The sequence below is a fragment of the Pantherophis guttatus genome, chromosome 5 (assembly GCF_059756535.1).
Source record: "Pantherophis guttatus breed Tessera chromosome 5, ASM5975653v1, whole genome shotgun sequence".
NCBI lineage: Eukaryota > Metazoa > Chordata > Lepidosauria > Squamata > Colubridae > Pantherophis > Pantherophis guttatus.
The window spans coordinates 113,664,558-113,683,719 of NC_142067.1; the positions used below are offsets into that span (position 1 = coordinate 113,664,558).

The 19,162-nt window shown below is 43.9% G+C and overlaps 1 protein-coding gene across 1 annotated transcript; it reads left to right on the forward strand.

Moving 5' to 3' along the window:
- Positions 1-6,486: 6,486 nt before the first annotated feature.
- SLITRK1 (SLIT and NTRK like family member 1) lies at positions 6,487-13,955 on the forward strand. Its single transcript, XM_034417181.3, has one exon. The coding sequence runs from the start codon at positions 11,099-11,101 to the stop codon at positions 13,172-13,174; it is 2,076 nt and encodes a 691-aa protein (XP_034273072.1). The 5' UTR covers positions 6,487-11,098; the 3' UTR covers positions 13,175-13,955.
- The last annotated feature ends 5,207 nt before the right edge of the window (positions 13,956-19,162 follow it).

A 19,162-nucleotide genomic window follows, 5' to 3' on the forward strand; every position in this document is an offset into this window, starting at 1 on the left:
GATTCAATTTCTCTAAACTCATTTCATCTTGCAATATGGTAAGATATGTATTAGCCTTTTCATAAAGTGGTAAACTGGTAGAAACTTTTCCTCCAAAGCTTAAAAAATGAACAACGTTGTTGCTGGGTTCATATAGTTCTTAATTTTACGTAGTTCTGTTCTGCCCCAGCTCCAGATTTCCAAGGATATTGACACACACCAACGGTCCTTATCAAATTTATTACGTAGCAAGAATAAACAAGACCAGCAAAGGTTGGCAACCAGCCCAGAAAACAAGATATGATAAACCAAAATACTCTGATAATAATAGGAGTTGTTTCCAGCAAGAATGCACTAGCTGCATGCGACTTAAATAGGCTAAGGGAGTGGCCAATTATCCTCAAGCCCTACTCTCGAGTAGACCTCCTCCTCCTGAGTAGCCACTCCTGCCTTTTGGCAGCCCTGCATGCTCGAGCATTGAGGAGAGGCTCCTCCACTTCGCTCTCTCCACTTGAAGGAGCCTCTGGAGGTTCTGAAGGCCCTGGCTGAGTCTCTGCCTCTGGCACCACATCCTCTTCAGCCTCCTCGCTGTCCGACGTGAGCGCTGGCTGCGCGGGCTGCTGGCGCAACACCACACCAGCCTCCTCTTCATCAGGATCAGCCACGATCCATGCAGGTCGCTTGCAGGCCACAACAACTTTACAGTAGGAAAATCAAAATAAAGTTGCCATGTTGGAACGCAGAAGAGATCTGTTGTTGCCTACTCCTATCAACAAAATTGTCTCTGTAGTCTACACATTTTTGATAACGTTCCATCGAAATGCTAATCTGGTTAGACTCTGCTTAGTCTTTTAAGATCAGCTATGTGGTCCTCAATGTGCAACCACCATTGAGCCCAAAATTCCTGTTGCTAAGTGAAACATTTGGCTTCCCCATTGACTTTGCTTGTCAGAAGGTTGCAAAAAGGGATCACTGCAATCATCATGAATATGAGTCAATTGCCAAGCTTCTGAATTTTTATCACATCCCATGGGAAGGATGGATGGACCTGCCTCTGCCTCTGTCTCTGATGCTGTTTTCTTATCAGAACCTTCCAAAGGCTCTGAAACTGGCCCAGGCTCTCCCTTCACTTCCTCCTCATCTTACTCTGAAGTTAGCTCTGCTGTCAGCTGACGGGCCACAACACGGTCTGCCCCCAGTGACTGATGGACCCAGTAGAGATGCTATCTGCTGCATGGTCCTGCTGAGGCCTCCTTGTCTAGTCAAGACCACCTTGGAGGTGACATGTGGATGGGGTCTAGTCATGGTTAATTCATCCTTGAGGGAAGACGTATTTACAGCACCATTTACAGAGGTACTGGTCAGTAGTGGGTTGCTACCAGTTCATCCCAGATCAGGCAAACTGGTAGCGGCAGCAGCCTTCCGCTGCCCGGATGCTTCTGCACATGCACAGAAATTTCTGCACATGCGTAGAAGTGTCACGCATGCGCGCCCATGAGCGAACCAGTAGCGACGGGTTTTGAAACCCGCCCCTGGTACTGGTATGCCTTCTTCTTAAGAAGTTATCACTGAACCTTACCATTCTGGATAATTTTCATCCAGTTTCCCATCTCTCCCTGTCAACATCCTCTTCGTTTCAACTTGTCACTCCCTTTTAAGAAGGAGGCGGCACTGCAGCTCCAGAATGCTGATTATCTGGATTCATTCCAGTCAGACTTGGAATGACTTCTGATGGAGCAGGATGGGGGTAGCAATCCATCCTGACCAGTGGTGAAATGTAAAATTTGTTACTACTGGTTCTGTGGGTATGGCTTGGTGGGGCGGGGGGGTAATATGACTGAGTGGGCGAGGCCAACTTTTTTTTTTTTTTTTACTTTTAAAATCATTTTTTCTACAACCTCTTCGGCTGAAGAGGTTGTAAAAAAAATGCTTTTAAAGCCTCTGACGATCCCAGCTGATTTGCCTGATTGGCAGAGGCTTTCTTTTTTTTTTTTTAAACCTCTGATGATCCCAGCTGACTTGCCTAATTGGCAGAGGCTTTTTTTCCTTTTAAAAACATTTTTTTCTATAACCTCTTCGGCCAAAGAGGTTGTAGAAAAAAATGCTTTCAAAAGCAGCTGATGAGCCCAGCTGAGCCGCGTGATCATCAGAGGCTTTTTTTTTTTTTTTTACTTTTAAAAGCATTTTTTTGGCCAAAGAGGTTGTAGAAAAAATGCTTTTAAAAATAATTTAAAAAAGCCTCTGATGATTGCACGGCTCAGCTGGGCAATATGGGGGGGGCAGGGATTTTTGCTACTGGTTGTCCGAACCACCCGCCTCCATCGTTACCAAATCAGGTGATCCGGTCCGAACCGGGAGCATTTCACCCCTGATCCTGGTTCTTCTTGGCCTCTTGGCAGCTTTAGATACCATGGTATCCTTATGAGTTGGTTTCTGGAGTGAGGGCTGGGGGACACAGTTTTGGGCTGGGTCAATTCCTTCCTCAGGTGTTAATATGGAGTGAGATGTCTATCCCATATTCCCTGAATTGTAGTGTGGCAGGTCTGAGTGCTGCACAGCTCAGTGTTCTCTCTCCATTCCACTTTAACATCCATTTGAAGCTCTTGATTTTCCATCTCTATCCCAGGAACTAAATGATGCTGTAGATCAGGGGTGTCAAATTGGCGGCCCATGGGCTGGATGCATCACGCACAGGCCACACCCACCCCAACTCCACAAATGCAAAAAAAACAAAACACATTGTGGTACATTGTGATATGTCATATGACGCAATCGAGTTTAACACCCATGCTGTAGATGTTCTTTCTTGGTGTTTGGAGGTTGTGAGAGTTTGGAGGTTGTGAGAGGTTGTGTGTGTTAGGTTCAGCTTGTAGCTTACTCCTAACTTGTTGGTCAGGCAATATATCTGTTTCTTTAAGAAACAACTGAGCCACGTAATCAGGGTTTGCTGAACCCTGTAATTAGGCTACAGTACATAAATAAGCAGCGCAGAGAAGCGTTCTTTGTTCCTGATTGTTCCTGTTCCTGTTGCTTCCTGCGTCTTTCTGCTGATTGGTGTTAGACTGGATTGTTATATGGTACTGTATACCGAGAGTTACTAAAGTATGTTTGCTTTGGTAAGGGAAGATACTTACTGGACTGATATTACTGTTTATGACCTTGGACTGTTTTACCTACACGGAGACTGCTTATTATCTTGTATATAAAGTATTTTTCTCACACGAGCTGCATGTTTATCTCCTTCCCTGTGTGTTTCTGCTCTGCTCGTTGCACAAGCAACAAATACTTTTTACACACACCCTAACAGTGTGGATGGGGAACAACAGGCTTTAATGAATCCTGGTGAGACAGAGTGACTTTAGATGGGGAAGGGTCCTCTGTAACTCAGGGTTTACCATCAACTATTTTGGATGAGGCTGCACTGCCACAGATGGACCTGTTGCATAACCTGGGGATTCTTCTGGACTCACAACTCCTGCTCATACCTTGGTCATTTCCTGTTTTCTATTGCAATATGTTCTACATGGCGATACCTGTTAAAAGTATCCAGAAGTTGTGCAGAATGTAGTGGCACAGATGTTTTGACCTTAGGGTCATGCATGCAATATCTCTGCTGCGTGAGCTGCATTGGATGCTAGTTTGCTTCCAGGTCCAGTTAAGGGTGATTATTAATAACCTCTAAAGCCCTGTATGACATGGGACCAGGTTACCAGGTTACCTAAGCAGCCATCTTGACCCAATTACATTGAACTGTTCCACATGGTCAGGCAGGGAGGATATGTTATGAACCCTATCAGTTAAGTAAAATTAAGTGGCATGCTATAGGAAGAGAGCTTCTCTATTGTTGATCCTGCCCTTTGGAACATCTTACCTCCAGAAGTGAGGGTGGCCCCTACATTTCTGGCCTTTCAAATTAGCATTAATAACAATAGCAATAGCACTTAGACTTATATACCGCTTCATAGTGCTTTTACAGCCCTCTCTAAGGGGTTTACAGAGTCAGTCTATTGCCCCCAACAATCTGGGTACTCATTTTACCCACCTTGGCAGGATGGAAGGTTGAGTCAACCTTGAGCTGGTGAGTTTTGAACTGCTGAACTGCAGTTAGCAGTCAGCTGAAGTAGCCTGCAGTACTGCACTCTAACCACTGCACCACCTCAGCTCTAATAGCAATAGCACTTAGACTTATATACCACTTCACAGTGCTTTACAGCTCTCTCGAAGCTGTTTACAGAATCAGCCTATTGCCCCCAACAATCTGGGTCCTCATTTTACCGACCTCGGAAGGATGGAAGGCTGAGTCAACCTTGAGCTGCTCAGAATTGAACTCTTGGAGTGAGCAGTGAGTTAGCCTGCAGTATTGCATTCTAACCACTGTGCCACCATGGCTCTTGATTAATATTTGGCTAGGAAGTTGAATTGATCTACTCATGCTCGTATCTTCCTGAAAAATACTTCTGTAACTTATTTAAAAGGGTGCATCCTCATGAAGTCACATTGTCTCATCCTCAGCCTACCACATAGTTAGCTTAAGTTCATTCTTCAATGTTCTTGTTTTTAAATAGTTCTCTCTCTTTTTTTTTTTTAATGCTGGCACAAGTCTTGCCATATGAATGATCTAAAATATCTCACTGATGTTGTGGTTGGCACATGATCAAGGTCAAGAATCCGAGTAGTTCCCATTTATGGTTTTAGGCTGCTGCAGGCTTATCTCCTCCCTCATGTCCACTCAGTGTTATCCTTCATGGCCTTGACTTGGACTGCTGGAGAGATGATGGTAAGATGATGGAGTGAGATGGAACCTCTGAGTTCTACAAAGGAATCTCCTTGCAGAACACTGGATGGTGTTATCTGAACCATTGGTTAAATATTATGGGGATATATTATAAATACAGGTTAGCATTCAGTGAAAGAATGAAGAACTGTTTTACACAAAAAATAAAATAAAATCTTTGGATGTGTGTGTTTGTATGTAGATGTTATTGGTAGCAGTCCTATCTTTTTCTTCAGGCAGGTTGGGGAGGGCTTCAGGTCAAGTCCAACTTTATCAATTACTTAACATGGTGGCTCAGTGGCTGAGCGTGTCAATCAAAAGGTCGGCAGTTCAGTGGTTCGAATCCCTAGTGCCGCGTAACAGAGTGAGCTCCTGTTACTTGTCCCAGCTTTTGCCAACCTAGCAGTTCGAAAGCACGTAAAAAAGGCAAGTAGAAAAATAGGGACCAACTTTGGTGGGAAGATAACAGCGTTCTGTGCACCTTTGACGTTTAGTCATGTCGGCCACATGACCATGGAGATCTCTTCAGACAGCGCTAGCTCTTCGGCTTTGAAATGAAGATGAGCACTGCCCCCTAGAGTTGGGAACGACTAGCACATATGTGCGAGGGGAACCTTTACCTTTGCCTTTTAAAACCTCATGGGTTATTTCTGTCTTCTCCCCTCTTCATCCAACAAAAGAGCAGTGCCCCCCCCCATGAAATTTCCTGCAGAAAAGTGAAACTGATTGATGTTATTATCTAAATATGAATAACAATAATACTTTCCTCCTCTCTGTATGCTAATTAATTAAAATTCAACATGTGAACAGCTTCAGAAGTATTTGGATCACAAAATACAGGGAATTTTCTTTAAAGCTTGAAAAAAAAATAATTGTAATCTTCTCCATCTAGGTCCAAGACATTTCCTTCATATCTGTTCAGGGAGATGCCTTTAAATGCAGCCATTTGGGATTAAGGGTTCCTCTGATTTCTATAGTTAATTTGACATCAAGAAAACTTTCATTAATGGGAGGGAAAGGAAGCATGTATATGTATATGAATATGTATATGTATACACAATATTAACAGTACAACTGGGACTGAAATTGAGTCTGTTTAATCCAATGCAATTTCAGTAAGTAGGAGGAAGAAGTGAAACCATTCTCCAATCTCTTCCTTTAACTTGTCCTCAATCATTTAGGTAGATACCTAACCTCATTCCCAAAGCAGAATAAAAGTGGGTATCAGTAGTGGTGAAATCCATTTTTTTTTTTACTACCGGTTCTGTGGGTGTGGCTTGGTGGGCATGGTTTGGTGGGCGTGGCAGGGGAAGGATACTGCAAAATCACCATTCCCTCCCCACTCCAAGGGAAGGATACTGCAAAATCTCCATGCCCACCCCACTCTGGGGAAGGATAGTGCAAAATCCCCATTCCCAGCCCACTCCAGAGGAAGGATATTGCAAAATCCCCATTCCCTCCCCACTTCTGGGGAAGGATACTGCAAAATCTCGATTCCCACCCCTCTCTCGGGCCAGCCAAAGGTGGTATTTGCCAGTTCTCCGAACTACTCAAAATTTCCGCTACTGGTTTTCCAGAACCTTTCAGAACCTGCTGGATTTCACCCCTGGTATCACGATATTGCAATTTACACCACAGACTGTTATTATTATTATTATTTTTTGCTAACTCACAAGGATGAAAGGAAATGGGCATTTGCCCTGCAAATGGGAAGGAAAATTGTTTCATTGATTCTCCTTCTGTTTATTGGTTGGTGGTAATTGCTCTTTTAAATTTCAGCCAAAAAATTTAAAAAAATCCAGTTTGACCTTCTTGAATTTCTCCATGCACAATTCCAACAATGAGGAAATGAACAAATTCATAATAAAAATCGAAGTTAATTCTGCCGTTCAATTCATTCCCTCAAGAGGTAACTAAGAAAGTCACCACTTCCTAGAAAGGTAACTTTAAAAAAGCATTTTCATCAGAGAGACCTGAGGCTCTGAGACAGTGACTGTCACAGAACTCTACCCTGGGAAGCATTTTTTTCCCTCATCCCATTCCTCCCCATCATACAATGTAAAACAATAAAAACAGTCTCATTTTTCCAGGAAGCAAAAGATATAAAAACAAGAACAAGATAGCAGCAAGACTATTTGTGATATTGTCTCATGGGGGGTGGGGAGGGGAGAGGGACTTGTAGGGTCTCTCCCCCCCCACCATCGCCAGGAGAAGGTGTCTTAGGCTGTTGCAAATCATTCAAATCATTCTTGTTTCTTGCTAGGACAAATGGGAAAGGAGTATTTGTGTGTGTGTGAGAGAGTGAGAGAAAAAGAGAGGAAGAGGGAGAGAGGGAGGGAGAGACAGACATGGAGAGATGGGCGAGAGGGAGAGAGAGAGAGAAGGAGGGAGGGGAGGGGGAGGGGAGGGGAGGGAGAGAGAAGGAGGGAGGGGGAGAGGGAGAGAGAAGGAGGGAGGGGGAGAGGGAGAGAGATTCCTGAAAGCCATTCTACTTTTCCTATTCAGTTTTTCACACATTTCTTCCCCCATAAGTATAGGAGTTTTGATATAAATTCCCTTGTCCCTTCCCCCCAAAAAATCCATTTAAATTCCTACTTTCTTTGGTTTGGAGCTCATATCTTTTTCTGAAGGCGAAATAATTTCAACAGAGCCCAAATAAAGAATTTTGGGAACGAGCCAGCTAGCTCATCCTAAAGGAAGTTTTGGGTGTCTTCCCTTCCTTCCCTTCCTTGCTTTTTTGCCATTGTTTTAGAGGTTTCTTGGGTCCCGTTCTAATTTTCCTCTTGATTACTTCATTTCTTTTTAGGATAAAAAAAAATGCAATTTCCAGTTTGATTACTTTTCTCTTTTCAAGCTCTTTGAGAGAAAATAATAATAGCCTAAATCCTTCAGTCAGGTGCAGGAAGCAGACACATATCCTGTGCCACTTTCTAATAAGGATTTAGAAAAAGAAAAGAAAAAAAAAAAAAGCAGGGAAAGGATATAGTCACCAATTCTTGAGGAGGAGGGACAGAGGCACCAGCCACTATTAGAAATGATCAGGAAGTGTTGCAGCTGGAGGCTGCGAAATGCTTATTAAAGTGAATTTGTATGAATTCAGCACTTCCTGGTTTTATTTGTTTGGCTCTGGAGCCACAAACCAGATTAGGCTGTGCATTCCTCCACCTTCGCCTTTCCTATTTGCTGGCTAGCTGGATGTGAAGTTCCCTAGCAGAGCCGACATAAAATCATTGGATGGAACGTCTTTAAACCAGCAGCGAGTCCAACTCCTGATGGGAAAACATGTAAAAACAGGAGCCCTTAGATGAGACGTTGAGTACAGCTTGCTCTGACTACAAAATGATTTTAAGGACAGAGGTCCTTTGCATCAGATGCAACTGGTTCTTTGCTTGGCTATGCATTAGGGAAGAGGGGGAAAAAAAGGGGGGGGGTATTAATACATTTTTAATGTTTAAAGAACATGCATGAATAATTCCTTTACCCTCCCACACACAGAGAGAGAGAGACAGACACACACATCTCTAAATAGCACTCTCGCCAGCCAGTGAAAAAAGTGTTTTGCTCAGCTCTTCTTTTTTGAAATGCCAGGAAAGAAGAGAAGAGAAGAGAGAGAGAGAGAAATACACACATTATTGACACTTAAGAACTATCTCGCCGCCGCCACTACCACCAAACTGGATGGGCCCCAAGCTGACTAGAGCAAAAACTAACCAAGCGATTCATCCAAATCTACGCAAAAAGGAAGCTTCGCAATCAGCTGCCCCGCCGCCGACTCGGGTATAAAGTAGCTCTTCCGTACCGCCAGTGATGTAGGGGAAGGTCTCTCGCTTTCCCCTTCCCTGCTAGAAGGGTCGGCCGGCAGAATCGGTGACAAAGCTACTGGGGGCTTCGGGAAAGGGGAGAGTCGTGGGGGGACGGAGCAGGACACGATGGAGATGCAGAGGAAGTTTGATAGGTTGAGTTGGGTTCCACATTGGGAATGTGGATCCTAGTCGTGGGGGGAAAAGATTGTGCATTCCTCCGCTCGGCACACAGATTCCCCCCCCCTTTTTTTTTTTTTGCAGCGTGATTTGCTTCACACGGAATCTCGCTCCCCCTCTGCCACCTCACACCCTTTCTCCGGCTGCAGTTCCGCTGCCACTCACCCTGGCCGCCAGCTGCTGCCCCGGAGCGTCGCCCGACGTTTCTCTCCTCTCCTCTCCTCTCCTCCCCTCCCCATCCCTCCCCCACCCCCATTCCTCACAAAGCTTCCATCTGAGGATCCTCTCGGATCGATTCCCGGCAGGCAAGTCAAGCTGGGGGGAACCAGGCGGTTCAACCAATTTCCGAAGCCTTTCTTTGAACGCTCCGGCTGGCGAATTGGAAGGGGCAGAGACTGGATGCTTTTAAGCTCTGGATTGCCACCGGTCCGGGATGCCGCCCGAAACCTTCGAGGCGCCTTCGTGAACCCAGTGCTAAGAAACGGACTCCGCAAAAGGGTAAAAACGCAACAACAATAATAACAAAAAAAACAAAAACCCGAGAACGAGTCAGCCAGCCAGAAACGGCAGGAAGATGCCAAACGCGGTGTGTGAGAGAGACATTCTCCCCTTGCCAAAGCGGGAGGGGAAAGCAAGACGTGGAAAACGGTGCGCGGTCTAATGATCTCCGCTCGCTCGTCGCTTGACTCCTGACACTAATTCGAGTCAAGCCCCGCCGGGATTCCGCAGGCGCACTCCTTTGCTGTTTTTTTTTTTTTTCCCCTCTCCTTCCTTTCTTTCCTTTCCCCTGGCGAATGAGCTCGGCTCCACGCGCGACGCCTGCCGGAGTGGTCGAAGGAGCAAGGCAGACTCAACTTTTCATTACTGAAAGGGGGAAACGCGTCGGGGAGAGATGGACGATCCAGGCTCCCATTTCTCCTTCTCAAACTTGCCCTGAATTGATGGCTTTCTTTTCCGCTCCTTTCTAATTCGCTCGCTCGCTCGGATTCTCCCTTCTCTCGCCACCTCACTCTCTGTCTCTCTCTCTCTCTCCCTCTCTCTCTCCCACCCACCCCCTCCTTCTCCAACATTCCCTCAGCAGATGGATTTTTGCCACTGCGGCTCAGCAGAGGGTGTCAGATCTTTCCGAGTGCGCCAGGCTTGAAAGAGCACGCAACCTCCCCCCCTAACAACTCCTGCCTTCGAAGGAGCGGGTGAAGGAGTGAGGAAGTGAGTAAATTCATGAAAAGAAAGGGGCCGGCAAGGCGGAGAGCAGCAATGACGGAAAGACAGTAGAGAGACCGAGAGGCGAGAAGAGGCGGGGGGGAGGAGGAGGAGGAGGAGAGAGAGAGAGAGAGAGAGAGAGGAGAGAGAGAAAGAGAGAGCGAAGGCAAGGGAGGAAAGCGGTGGACAGAAGCAAAACCGCAGCGATATGCAGAATTTTTGCAGCGCCATTGGTTCGGCAGTCCGCCGTGAGGCTGGGGCGTGATTTCAGCACCAAGGGGAACTGGACAGCACCCAAAGGGCTATTTTCCGGCCACCCGGCATCGACCGCAGCAGCAGCAGCAGCACCAGCGGCGAAGGCCGGCTTTGCGCGCAAGAGAGAGGGAGAGAGAGAGAGAGAGAGAAAGAGAGAGAGAGGCAAGGTCAGTCCGAAGCCAAGCCATGAGCCCGGCGAGCGATCTTCTCCCACCTCCGTCCCTTCAGCCCTGCTGCCACCCTCCTGCAGATGCAGCGGCCTCTCCCGCCGATTCCTAGCGAGACCGTCCCTTAAAGCCGAGGCAGCCGGAGATCGACTTTGCTTTGGTGGTGGTGGGGTGGGGTGGGGTGGGTTTTTGCTTTGGGGAGTGGGGGGGGGACAGGAAGGAGCGGGAAAGCCACCGAAGGGGAGTTGATGAAGCGGGAGGGGGATTCAACTTTTCTCCTTCTTTTTTTTTCTTCTTTTTCTTCTTCTGCTTCCACCACCACCACCCCCGTGTGTATCTGGAGACTTTGTGGATATGATCGCTGACTGGAGTCCGGGCTGTTGTTGCAGTGTTTGCTGGGGGAGAGAGAGCTGAAAAAAAAAAAAGGAGAGCAAGCCCCAGCCTCTCAACCTCTCCCCCTCACTGCATTCCTCTTTAGCCAAGACAACTGTGTTTTTTTAAAAAAATCTTCTATTTTTCCTTTTTGCCTCCCACAACCGCCACCAAATCTTCCCTCTTCCCCCTTCCCTCCCCTCCCCCCTCTCATTTTTGACGATGGTTCGGACATTCCGTGCCTGGAAGGAACTTGACTGGGCTCCAGCTTGAGAAGAAGCCTTTTTTTTTTTTTTTTTTTTGCCTTGTAGTTTTTTTTTTTTTTCCTCTGTGCGTTTCAGCTCGGGAATGACTCGCTGGGTGTAAAAATGCTGCTTTGGATTCTCTTGCTGGAGACGTCTCTTTGTTTGGCTGCCGGGAATGTTACGGGGGACGTTTGCAAAGAGAAGATCTGCTCGTGCCCCGAGATCGAAGGCGACTTGCACGTCGACTGCGAGAAGAAGGGCTTCACCAGCCTGCAACGTTTCTCGGCCCCCACTTCCCAGTTCTACCATTTGTTCCTGCACGGCAATTCCCTCACGCGCCTTTTCCCCAATGAGTTCGCTAACTTTTACAATGCAGTCAGCTTGCATATGGAAAACAACGGGTTGCACGAAATTGTGCCGGGAGCTTTCCTGGGGCTGCAGTTGGTGAAGAGGTTGCACATCAACAACAACAAGCTGAAATCTTTTCGCAAGCAGACTTTCTTGGGGCTGGATGATCTGGAATATCTCCAGGCTGATTTTAATTTATTGAGGGATATTGACCAAGGAGCCTTCCGGGACTTAAACAAGCTGGAGGTGCTGATTTTAAATGACAACCTGATCAGCATCTTACCTGCCAACGTGTTCCAGTATGTGCCGATTACCCATTTGGATCTACGAGGTAACCGCCTGAAAACCTTGCCTTACGAGGATGTTTTGGAACAGATCCCAGGCATTGCTGAGATCCTGCTGGAGGACAACCCTTGGGACTGTACCTGTGATCTACTCTCCTTGAAAGAATGGCTGGAGAACATCCCCAAGAACGCTTTGATCGGTCGGGTGATTTGTGAAGCTCCCACGCGTTTGCAAGGGAAGGATTTAAATGAGACAACTGAACAGGAGTTGTGCAGGAAAACCCGGGTAGATTCCAGCCTGGCAGCTCCTCCTGCAGAAGAGGAGACTTGTGATCCTGGCCCCATTCCCACTCCTTTTAAGATCCATGGCAAGGAAGATTCTGCCACGGCAGGTTCTGCCCCTCATGGAGGTACCAAGATCCCAGTCAATTGGCAAATCAAATCCAGACCTACCGTGGCCAGCTCAATCCACACCATGAAAGGCAAGTCTTCCAGTAACACCCCCTGCCCTGCCACCTGCACTTGCCACCAGATTCCTGGAGGGTTCAAGGTAAACTGCAATGATGGCAACATCAGCAGCCTGATGGATCTGAAGCCTAAGCCATCCAACCTCCATGAACTCTTCCTGAGGGGCAACAAGGTTCACACCATTCGCAAGTCCCATTTTGTGGATTATCAGAAACTCAACCTATTGGACTTGGGCAACAACAACATTGCCACGATGGAAAACAATACTTTCAAAAACCTGCTGGAGCTGGTGTGGCTCTACATGGACAATAATTATTTAGACATACTGTCTCGAGAGAAGTTCAACGGTTTGCAAAACCTAGAGTACCTAAATATGGAATTTAATGTCATCCAACTCATCCAGCCAGGGACCTTTAATGCCATGCCTAAACTGAGAGTACTAATTTTGAATAACAATCTTCTGAGATCTCTCCCAGTTGATGTTTTTGCTGGAGTCTCTCTCTCTAAGCTCAGCATCCACAACAATTACTTCCTTTACCTGCCAGTGGCAGGAGTGCTGGATCAACTCACCTCCATTACCCAAATAGATCTGCATGACAACCCATGGGACTGCAAATGTCCAATTGTCCCTTTCAAACAGTGGGTCGAGATGCTGAGGCCAAAGGTGATGATGAGTGACTTAAGGTGTGAGACTCCAGAAGAGTTCTTTAAGGAGGACTTTGAATCTCTGTCCAATGAGGCCATTTGCCCTCAACTCAAAGTCATGCCCACTTTGACTTCCACCCATAAGAATAGCACTGGCTTGGCAGAGACTGGGACTCACTCCAATTCCTACCTGGAGACTAGCCGGGTCTCCATCTCAGTGCTGGTGCCTGGCCTTTTGTTGGTGTTTGTCACCTCTGCCTTCACAGTGGTTGGCATGCTTGTCTTCATCCTGAGGAACCGGAAACGCTCCAAAAGGAGGGATGCCAACTCTTCTGCCTCGGAGATCAACTCTTTACAGACAGTATGTGACTCCTCCTACTGGCACAATGGACCCTACAGTACAGACGGAGCCCATAGAGTGTATGATTGCGGCTCTCACTCCCTATCAGACTGAGACTACAAAATTTAAAGTTTAAAAAAAAAAACATGTAACATCGTGTATGGGCAATCAGTTCAACTTCAGCAGCTAGCAACCTCAACTTTCCCTTCAGTGGTTCAGAGCTTTCTTTTCCCTGATCTGTGCATTGCCCAACTTGTCTGCTGATGTGAATTAGACCACAGGAAGGGAATGGGGCTTAACCCACTTAAAGCTACCTTCTGGTGAAAAACACCTACCCCGCTCACCAAACCTGGGCCAGCACGATGAGTGGAGGCCTGCCTTTTTTTTTTGTATTATTATTTTAATTTTTTTTTAATTATTATGATTTGCCTAGCCTCAACCTGAGGTTGTGTAAACTCTATACTGTATAACCAGTGGGAAAGAAATAAAAGATCCAACCGAAAGGCCAAGATTGGCTTCCTATTGCAGCAAGAGAAAGAGTATGAATCTACTCTCCTGCAGGTGGATTCCTAACCATGGTGGATTTATTGGCCCTTATGTGTGATGGGGGAACAGAAGCTTTTGCTTGTGCCCTCCCCATTGTGAATAAGGCAGGAGAGTCCAGTTGCACGAAGGCATGAATGTAATTGTAAATAAATAAACTCTGATCTAGAACAAACCAACCCAACTTGCTGCATGGTTCGCATGGATACAAAACCACCCAGGGACGCTTCGGCCCCAAAAGGAAGCAGCGTCCAGTTCACCTCGTCCTCCCTCTTCCCTGATAAGTTCCATCGTATCAAAACTTTCTATATACAGATACAGTATATAATAAGAATAAAAAAGAAAAGTGCCATTTCGCCATTATTTTTGTGTGATTGCTAGGCAGTAGAGATCATCCATTTACTGTGAAAAAAAAAAGGAAAAATGTAAAGGTTTTATTTAAGACATGTTTGCATGGTTTATACTCTCCTGGGTTTAGGTTTTTTGCATTTTGGGGTGGAGGAAAAATTTACTTTCATGGGGGAATTTTTTTTTCTCTTCTCTTTGGGGAGGGAGGAGGGGATGAAGTTACTTCTTCTGGTTCTTTTTCAAGCTTCTTTTGGAAACTGACATCTCCAGAATCTCTTTCCATCTGAATGTAAAGCAAGTATCCTTGGGATATTTTTCTCTGTTGATCAATATGTTTAAAAAAAAAAGAAAGAAAGAAAATCCATTCCTTGGATTTTGTCTCGTTTTGGCTTTGGTTGTTTATTTAAATTTAAATTAAAAAAAAACAAAAACAAAAACAGAACCAAACCAAACCAAACTAAACCGAAAGCCTGAAACAGTTAAGCATGAGTAGTGAATGCCACTTGAATGCTTAAGCTGCGGAGATGAATGAAAGAAGGTTTTTGTGCTCTTGTAAATCAGACTCTGGAGAAAATATATATATATATATATAATACTATCTGGAGAAAAATATGAGCTGAAGTTAAAAAAAAAACCAAGCAAGACTTAATAATTCTATTCAAGGATTTTATAATGGCATATTTTTTCAGTATTAAAGTGAAAATGTTTTCAAGGCTTGGGTCATTCATTTTAATGCACCCTCACCCTCATGTCACTTTTTTTAAACTGCCATCCAACTGGGGTTGTTTCATTTGAATGTATGTTGAGAGCGAAGTCTCTTTATTTTCATTCCTTGTGATCTTAAAACCGTGTTACGGTTGCAGAAGTCAATTGCTACTCCTTTCCTTGTGCTTGCCCTGAATGCAGCACTGAAATCCTTTGATTAATACTGGGGAAATGCCTTTGCTGCCAAGAACTGCCGTGGTTGCACACTGCAGATAAACTAAAGAACTGGGATGGGAATTTGATTTAATCTACTAGGTCTTAAGATCCCTCTGATTAATGTGAGGATCTGACTTCGTTGGGCAGCGATTCTTTCAAGCATGATGATTGACAAGGGAGAATACTGATGGCGATTTGGGCTTCAGTATCTCTGAAAGAGAGGGAGAGGGAGGGAGGGAGAGAGAGACAGAGAGACTGGAGGAAATAAAACCTCCCTCTGAAAAAAATCTAATTACTAATGGAATTTCCTAACCTCTCTCTCCCACCTTCCCTCTGAATTCCGCCAGCTTTTGGGCTTGAAATAAATCCCTCTTGCTCCTGCCTTCCGACTTTAGTACCATTTCCTTTGATTTTTCTTTGCACAGTAGGCTGGCCCTTAACTAGAGAATCCATGCAGAGGCAGAGAGCACCCCGCAAATCAATTGCAGCTTCCAAAAACCGAAATCCCAGTGGAGAAATGAAGGATTTCAGTCACGTTGCTTCTGGCTTTCTGCAAGCAGAGAAATCCTTTTTAGAAGAGGGAAAAGACTGGGAATGGACTAACTAAGCCCAACTTCAGAGTACAGATTGGGGTGGCGTGTGGGGGGGAGGAGGAGCCTGGGTAACTAAACCAAATAAATACAATATAGGAGGATGAAGGGTCTCCTTTTCTACTCCAGGTGTTTAAGAGGAGAAAGAGAAGGAGGAGAGGAAGGAATGACCAAATAAGGTACCCGAAACCAGTTGGTTAAAATTAAAAAGGGAGGGGGAAGGAAGCTGTAACATAAAAGAACCTTTGTGGAGATAGCAATGCTTTGTGAATCAAGCATTGGGAGATTTCCTAAATCTTGTCTCACTGGCTGTTTCATTCTCTTGGTATAATGTGGTGGTGGTGATGATGATGAAGATGATGATGAAGATGATGATGATGATGATGATGATGATGATGATGATGATGATGATACAGTTCCCGGCTTCTCTGAACAAGCTATAGTTATTTAGAAAGAATCTTCACCATTTTTTTCCCTTTACCCTCCCTAATCTTGTTTCAGGTTTTTTTTCCCCCAACTAGAAAGTCATGAGAATAAATTATGGGAATAAAGTAAAGAAGGGAGAGAGAATAGTTATTTTAGCCCAAACAGTTTTCAATTTTAAAAGAAAATTGTGCTCAATCAATCAATTTGTTTCAGGGCCATCTAAGGACAAATATTTTTATTCACAAGCAGCTTATAAATGTACGGTTGGTTAAATCTGCCAAGAACTGACAGAAACAATCAAAATTACAAGAGTTGTAGTTTGTTCATACTACTTTATGAAGACAGAGCCTGTCTGAAATTTAACAAAATGTCAATTGCTTTTCAGATTACAATGATACAGTGCTTGATATTTCTTTCTTTTAAAAAATTTCAAATGAATTGAATTTGATTTGGATATTTTCTTTTTTCTTTTAGTGAAAAAATATCGACAGTGATTTATCGTTGCCATAGCATAGTACATTTTAAGTAAACTAAGAAATCACTTTTATGAAGTGGGAAGTACAGTACTCAGAATGTATTCATCCTCAAATTGTACTTTGAAGTTCTTTTACTTTTTAGAAGGGAACTCAGCTTTAACTGAAGCAGAATTAATGGCTCAGTAGCATGCAAAACAATATAAATATTTTAGATTTCTATCCTGTAAGGATCTTTGCATATCTGCTTCGGTATATTCATGGATTTTTATACATCATAAAAAGAAATAGATCCTTGCAAGGGATAATAGCAGTGAATGACTAATGGGGAGAGATATTTCAATTTATCTCAGTCATATCTATTATTAAACTGCATAAATGTTTTATTCATCCTGACAAAGTATAACTGCTTCCATAATATTTATGCAACTGGAAGCACAAATGCTTCCACCGTTGTGGTTTTATGTATGTAGCTATCAATACCCATGCATCCTTTTCTGTGTTTCAAATATTACGAAGCACTGTGAGCTATAAAAGTGTGTCTTGGTGAAGGATGCTGCCTCCAGTTGAATCAACCTTCAATCCATCAAACGTAAAAGGGATTTCAATAATACCAGGTATGGTAGTTAGAGAAGAAGAAAGGTGCCTTATCTGTGTATGTTATGGCTTGAGACAGATCATTTGCTAGGAGGCCAGGATAAGTCATAATTTGCTTCCTTGCTATAAGGACTATATGCTTGAATATATACGAGCATCTTACGTGGTTATTTATTAGAAAGTTGAATGGATTTTATATCGTATCAGGCACTGGATAGAATAGGAAAAGAATTAGGTGCTGCCTTTTGAGACACCGTATGCTATTAATTTTAAGGCAAGTTCACATCTCTTGTGAAAGCGGTTCTTGGTTGTGGATTGAAACAATATGATGGGAAGTAGTAAAGATATGATTGAAAGCAGAGATGGAGATAAAATATGGAATATAGAGCAGCATCTGTAATAGCAATGTTTTATACCGTCCTTGTATGCCATCCTTGACTTACAACAGTTTGTTTAGTGAGCACTCAAAGTTACAACGGCACTGAAAAAAAGTGACATGATGTTTTTCACACGTATGATTGTTCCAGTATCCCCATAGTCACATGGTCAAAATCTAGACACTTGGCAACTGACTTATACTTAGGATGGTTGCAGTGTCATGGGGTCATGTGATCACCTTTTGCCTCCTTCTGACAAGCAAGGTCAACGGGGAAACCAGATTCACTTAACAATTTTGTTACTAACTTAACAACTGCAGTGATTTACTTAACCACTTAGCTGTGTCAAGAAAGGTCATAAAACAGGACAAAATTCACTTAACAACTGTCTCACTTAGCAACAAGAGTTTTGGGCTCAGTTGTGATCATAAGTCTAGAACTACCTGTATTCTGTTTAATATGCAGTTAAATGTTTATTAGACTATTCTTTGTATGTATGAGAGACAGAGAACGTTAATCAGTTTTGATCTAAAGGTTCTTTTCATCTCTTTTTAACAACTCCATAATCCTTTGTAGGGTGGAGTCTGGGCAACTGAATGGAGCAAGTAGTGTTTTAATGGCCAGATGCCCTTCCTGTCACCAATACAGAGCTTTGTTCAGCAGCTATATTCTCAGTGTCCCCAGAGAGAAATATCTGCCTCTACCTAGGATTGAACTCACATCCTCCTGATCATGAGGGGAGAGCTTCACCTCTAGGCCACTGCACCACTCAGATCTAAAGCTTCTTTTGAAGTCCTCAAAAGACCATTTCATCTCTTTAAAAGTGGGTCCAAGTTGCCAGTGTCCAACCACCTCTGCAAAAATATATCAGAACTCCTAACTAAACTGAATCAGTTCTATTGTTGTATGAAGTAAGAACGAGGTACCATTGCACTTTCAAATCAAAGTGGAGGAAGATCAGTGTTCTCTTAGCATCTAACCCAACCCCTGGTCCATGGACCAGCACCAGTCCGCAGCATGCCAGAAACCGGGCCATGCAAACAAGTGAAACCCCATCCTTGGGATGCAGGCAGAACATGAAAAAAAACACTCTCCATGGAACCAGTCAGTGGTGCCCATAAGGTTGGGGGTCATTGATCTAAACCAGTGGTTCCCAACATGGGGTCCATGCCCCACAAATTTGATTTTTAATGGGGGCAATTTGAACCATGTTTAAACCAAGTTAATGGCCTTTTAGGCTTCCTCCGTGTGTGTAGAGTTCACTTTTTGAGTAAAGTAAGAATTATATGTCACTGGGGGGAGGGGGGGCATCAGGATTTTAGAGATGCTTAGGTGGGGCATGGCCAAAAAATGGTTGGGAACCACTGATCTAAACGCTAAGTGTACCATGACCCAACCAAGGCTTACAAAGATGTTTCCATCTTTTAACTTCCTGAAAACCCCAGACTAATTTTAGAGAATTCTTCTTTCTTCCCCATTATTTCTAAATGAAGATTAAATAATAAGTTAAATATATTAAATCAGTTAATAGCTTATTAACTTATATTAAGTTCATTGCTTATTAAATAATAAGCCCTAATAAGTTTAAATATAGTGTTTCAGTTACAATGTATTTCCCCTTTTCTGAGACCAATATACTATTTTTGTTGTTATTGTTTTTATGAATCTTTCTTTCTTTATTCTTTCTTTATTTCCAATTTATATACCGCCCTTCTCCCTGAGGACTCAGGGCAGTGTACAGTCAAAATTAAGAACATGAAATACAAAAATTAAAAACAATAAATATATATATAAATTTGGCCCAAAAATTAAAAATCACAAACTAAT